The 5,332-nt window shown below is 36.2% G+C and overlaps 1 protein-coding gene across 1 annotated transcript; it reads right to left on the reverse strand.

Annotated features, from left to right (window-relative positions):
* Nucleotides 1–282: 282 nt before the first annotated feature.
* On the reverse strand, nt 283–4,128 carry BME3 (Plant-specific GATA-type zinc finger transcription factor family protein). Its single transcript, XM_022049911.2, has 4 exons — nt 3,961–4,128; nt 3,325–3,389; nt 2,392–2,636; nt 283–1,531 (listed from the first exon to the last, which is right to left on the reverse strand). The coding sequence occupies exons 3-4, from the start codon at nt 2,614–2,616 to the stop codon at nt 722–724; spliced, it is 1,035 nt and encodes a 344-aa protein (XP_021905603.2). The 5' UTR covers nt 2,617–2,636; nt 3,325–3,389; nt 3,961–4,128; the 3' UTR covers nt 283–721.
* Between the last annotated feature and the right edge of the window lie 1,204 nt (nt 4,129–5,332).

Raw genomic sequence — 5,332 nt, forward strand, 5'->3', positions numbered from 1 at the left:
AAGGCCTTTCTTTAGGCAGTTCATGGCAAACAACAAGTCATTTTCTCTTGATGAAAATGACAATTAGATATCTGCGCATATATATCTCGGTATACTTTTAAAATCTTTGTGCACACATAAAATTGCTCGACTATGGAGATTTACATCGAGGGTTCAATTCCGGTTAAAATCAAGAAAACAAAGTATTCGATTTACTTGGCAACGAGAATCAAACCACCAATGAAGTTAAATTGAAGTAGGGGAAAGGGAAGAGTCAGGGGGAAAATTGCAGAGAGCCATGCATTTAGAACAAGATTTCAAATGGCATTACTCATCTCAGAATTTTCTACTAACAGATCAACTGCAAAAAGAATTCCCATAAGGAAGAAGGGAAAAGGAAAAAAGAATTCAGAAGAGAAAAAAGACAAACACATAACCCCGAAATACCTACTGACTTTTTAAAGACTAAACTCTTAACTAAACCCTAAAAGAACTCTGCTACTCTTGAAGACTTGCAATTTTCTCTCTACCCCTTTTTTTTTTAGTTCTCTCATTACAATCCCTCTCTACTTAAAGCTAAAATAGGTCATCTATGGCTCTCCTATTCCTTCTCGAACCTGTCCCTGTACAAAAAACCAATGAACAAAGAAATGAAATGACATAACCCAATAACATAAGAGTGAAATAGAGAAGGAAGCTGAGAGGATTCCCGGATGGGGAACTCTCAACTTCACTCACTCCTTCACATGTAAGTTAGTGCATGATAGCTCTTATTTGGAATCAACTCGGGCATTTCAGTCGTCATTGTTGAGCTCCCAACCATAGCAATCTTCTCGTTGTTCTTGTTTCTCATCTCAACAACCTTCTTATGAGAATTGGAATGCAAAGAGGGGACAAATGTTGGGCTAGCAGCAGGCCGGTACTCAGGGAAAAGACGGCCAGACTTATAGCGCACACCACAAGCATTGCAAAGTGTCTTTGGCCCCATAGGCCCAGCCCTCCATTGCGGAGTCTTTGTTATCTCACAATGCATGCATTTCCTCACTGGTTGCGATGGTTGATTCTGGTTTGTATCCGAATTCCCTTCAGGAGCAGAAAGCTTGATCTTCTTCTTCTTCTTCTTATGCTCCGTAGCAACTTGCTTTGGTATTTTGATAACAAGTCGTGACTGCACGACATTCTCCGAATCGGAAGACCCCTTAGGGCTAGGATCAGCCACAAGGGGCTGCATTGTCCAATTCTCGTTGACTGAAGAGAGGGGGGATATGAGTTGGCTAGGGCGAGGATTGAAAGTTGCAGGGCGTGGACGCTTGCTGCGCGGACGTCCACACCTTCCAACAGCAACAGTGTCCGGGCTACGCGGAGCAGTCTTGTCTCCAGAGTAGGAGCTGCTGCTTTCAAGGACAGAAACAGGACTGGAAGTCTGGAATTGGTTGTGAGATGAGTCCTTGGTGACACATGAAGATTCTTCTTTGTTCATTGCGAGACTTCCTCCAGAGAAGGAATCCTCAACAAAATTTGAAAGCCATTCCAACTGAAGAATATCCTCGTACTGCAATCACAGCAAAAACCAAACCAAATCAGTCGACAGCTTTCCAAATCCACTCAAAACATATTCAAAACTAATGTCAAGCTCGCCAATTCTCCTAATTCAATCATACAAATCCCAATAAGATTCTGCACAATTCACATTAGACACTCAAAATTAACTTCAAGCTCGCCAATTCCCCCGACTCAATCATACAAATACAGATAAGGTCGCCCACAATTCACATTAGACTCAGGACTAACAACACATCAATACCCACTTGGGACTAATTTCTTTGTTTCTTCTTTTGATACAAAGCCCATTTCATTTCATCAAACATTAAAGCTGAATTACAACTGAAGGAATCTACTTTTATTAGGTTATACAAAACATTCAATGCATTAAAGAGGAATTCATCAAAAGATGAAAAATTCAAGAAACCAATGTGGAAATCACTTGGGGGTACATTACGATTAAGAACATTCCAAAAGAATTTCTCTTTTTCTTTTTTTAATTTTTTAATTTTTTTTTAAAGTGACAACCAATTTCAATCAACTAATCACATGGCCCATCACGTGACTTCCATAAATGAAATCACAATTATTATGTATCCTTTAATAATTCATTTTTATTTTTGGTGCACTGGATTCCACCCAGTCGCCGACATTAAAATCCAAATCTCATAATTACTAAAACAACCCCCTAAGATTAATTAACCCCCCGCAGATCAGCTACTAATCACCCCAACTTAAATCACTACGAAACACCAGTAATGATTTTAATTAATTAATTTAATCAATAACGAACATCGCGTGAAGTCATCATCAGCAAAATCCAACGCCTGCAAATCAGGGGAGAAGGGAACGGAGATAAAAATTACTCACCGGAACGGAGAGCTCTGCGGAGAGGTCGGAACTGCTGTTCCCAGAGAAAACCGATTCGGAACCCGGAAGCGACTCCGACTGAGTCGGCCAGATGGTAGGGAGCGAGTTGGAATCTGCAGCGGAACCCAACCCGGCCTCTATGTCCTCGCCGGGGAAATCAAGCAAATCATCGATGTGGTCGAAGAAGCTGCCGCAATCTATCTCGTCGATGAAATTCGGTCCCATTACGACACCGCTTTTGGTTCCTGAGAAAAACAAAAAAACGAAGAATACCCAGATAAGGGCAGTGAGAAAACTGTCCTGGGTCGGGTGTATTTCTCGAGAAACTGAAAGAAAAAATGAGAGAAAACTGTAAATATATATATAGGGGATGGAGGATTTCAGGGTGCGCTGAAGAAAAAGGAGGCAGCACACAGTGTTTATTAAAAAGTGCTAAGCTATATCTATGGTAAGTGGCACTTTGGCAACGTGTCAATGATTAAGCCAGCTCATGAGCCGTGTGGCGCATGTTAGCAAATGCGTATATATCTGTGTACAGTGTATATATCTATATATATATATATATATATGCGTGTATGTATATTTACGTTTCAGTAAAGATGATTCTTCTAACCGATGTTACGTTAAAACGAGGTTGAAAAAATCAAAATGTTACCATTTAATTCAATTTTCTTAAAATAAATTTTGGGGGCATCAATGTCATGAAAATTCGAAAAATTGAATAAATTTGGAGCCATTCTTCGAAAGAGATATTTCAAAACTCGAGGTTAAGAAAAGAAAAAAAAAAAAAAATCTTTTGAAAAAGGAAGAGTAATCAACACGGGGCGTATGTTAGCCCCACCCTCTGCAAATTTTGGTTTTATTTGCAGAGAATTTTAATTTTCTTGGAAAAATTTGACGGGGGAGAAAAGAATTGATAACGTAGAAGCAAACCTCGAGCAATTTCAGATGGATTTTTTTACTGGGAATTTGGTGAGAAACTGAGTAATCGAAGAATCCTGCACGAAACAGAAGAGAAAAAAAAGTGAGTTGAGTACAAATTATCAGGATAATTTAGTTTAATTTTACAGTGGTAATGCAGAAAACTCGAAAGCAAATAAGAACAGGGAAGAAAAAATTCTTGAAAAATGCCGAAAACCTAACTCGATTGAATTCTCTCTTAAATTAAAAATGACATAAAACATTTGAATGGTCCTTTTAATTTTTCGCTTCCATTTCCCCCTCCCCAAAGCTTTCTCAGCAACCAAACAGAGAATTAACGGCAGTTCAGAAGGGAAATCCCTCTCGCTGCCGACACTCAAAAAGACCCCAGGTTTACACTCAAAATGGTCCAGAATTACGTACAGTAACGTACTGAAAGTCGAAATTAAACTCAAATCAGAAATTTAAAAAAAAAAAAATTAACAATTCCCGCCCTTAACTCCAGACTCGAATCCCAAGTGAGAATTCATCAGTCAAATCGCAACCATCTCCAAAAGCACAAAGCAAAGCCAGAAGAAAAAATTCACCCAAATGCATGTAAAATCTTCTTCAGAAGTAGAAGAAAGAAGACACAAACAAGAGAGTTACCTTGCGATTGGTGCGTAAAAGAGAGAGAAGGGGAGTTGGAGTTGGAGTTGGAGTTGGAGTTGGAGGAGTCTGATGATAGAAGGGGAGAAGGAGAAATGAAATTTGAAAAGAAGAAGAAGAGAGAAGGAGAGACTAAAAAGGGAGAGAAGGGAGTGAAGGTAGGTGAGCCTCCTCCTTCATTGCTAGCTGTCTTTTACTAATCCCTTCACTGTCTTGATGTTGAAGTCTTCTCCCTCCCTCTCTCTCTCTCTCTCTTCTTATTACCTTGTGGGTCCCTCCTAATTTTCTTTTTTCTTTTTTTCTTTTTTTAATTTCCTTCTGAATTTATATTTTAATTTCCCATTTTGTCCTTCAATTAAATGTACGAAATAAACTTTTTATGGCGATTACTTAAATTTTTATTAACTAAGTAAGATTTTAAATATAATGCTAAAATCTTAATTTAATATTAATAAATTTAATTTAGAAATTTATTAATATTTTTACCTTGTTTTATCAGATTTTATTATTATTATTATTATTATTATTATTATTACACTTTAATATATATATAGAATAAAAATAAATTTTCTTCCGCTGAAAAATCCAAAACAATTTGCTCTACAAAAAATAAACATATCCTCCCCAAGCGTTTTACCCGCGCGTGTCGCCGCAAACACATACATGTCTCTACGTAATTCGTCAGTGATTTTCCCACGTCAAATACGCGCGTGAGGAACGGGAAAAAAATTGAATTTTTTAATTTAATTCCGTTTTCGCCCCCCTAATTTTCATAAAACTACAAAATTTGCTGTTTTTTCAGAGACCCAACGCGTTTGTTACGGCGTGGCAGCCTTTTGATTTTGATGGAGTTTTTTATTTTTTAATTTATAATTTATAATTTATAATTTTCTCTCTATTTTTTAATTTTTTTCTAATAAATAATTAGTATTTTATTTATTAAAATTTTTTTATTTTTTCAAATTATGGGTTTTTTTTTTATTTTTTTGTAGAAAATTATTTTTCTTTCGCCAACTTTAATAGAAAAAAAAAAGTGTGAAAATTCAGTAAATTCAGGCGATGATTTTTCGAAAATAATTAATCTAACTTTCTCAAAAAAATAATAATAATTTATATAATTTACGTTTCGGGTGCCGTGATTTATGAATTTATAAATTTTTTTTTTTTAAAAAAAGAGTTTTTTATTGCCACTTGAGTCCGGTTAAATTGCATTATAAAATGGAGTCAAAGGGTTTGACTTTTTAGTCTTATTTAGCCAACGCAAGGAGAAAAATATACATATATATTGTAAGTGTAGTAAAGAAATTTATATATACGTGTGTACATATACATACACAAATATGTACAAATTGTACCACTCTTTTTAACTAAC

Source organism: Carica papaya, chromosome 2 (genome assembly GCF_054855325.1).
Source record: "Carica papaya isolate Zhongbai chromosome 2, ASM5485532v1, whole genome shotgun sequence".
NCBI lineage: Eukaryota > Viridiplantae > Streptophyta > Magnoliopsida > Brassicales > Caricaceae > Carica > Carica papaya.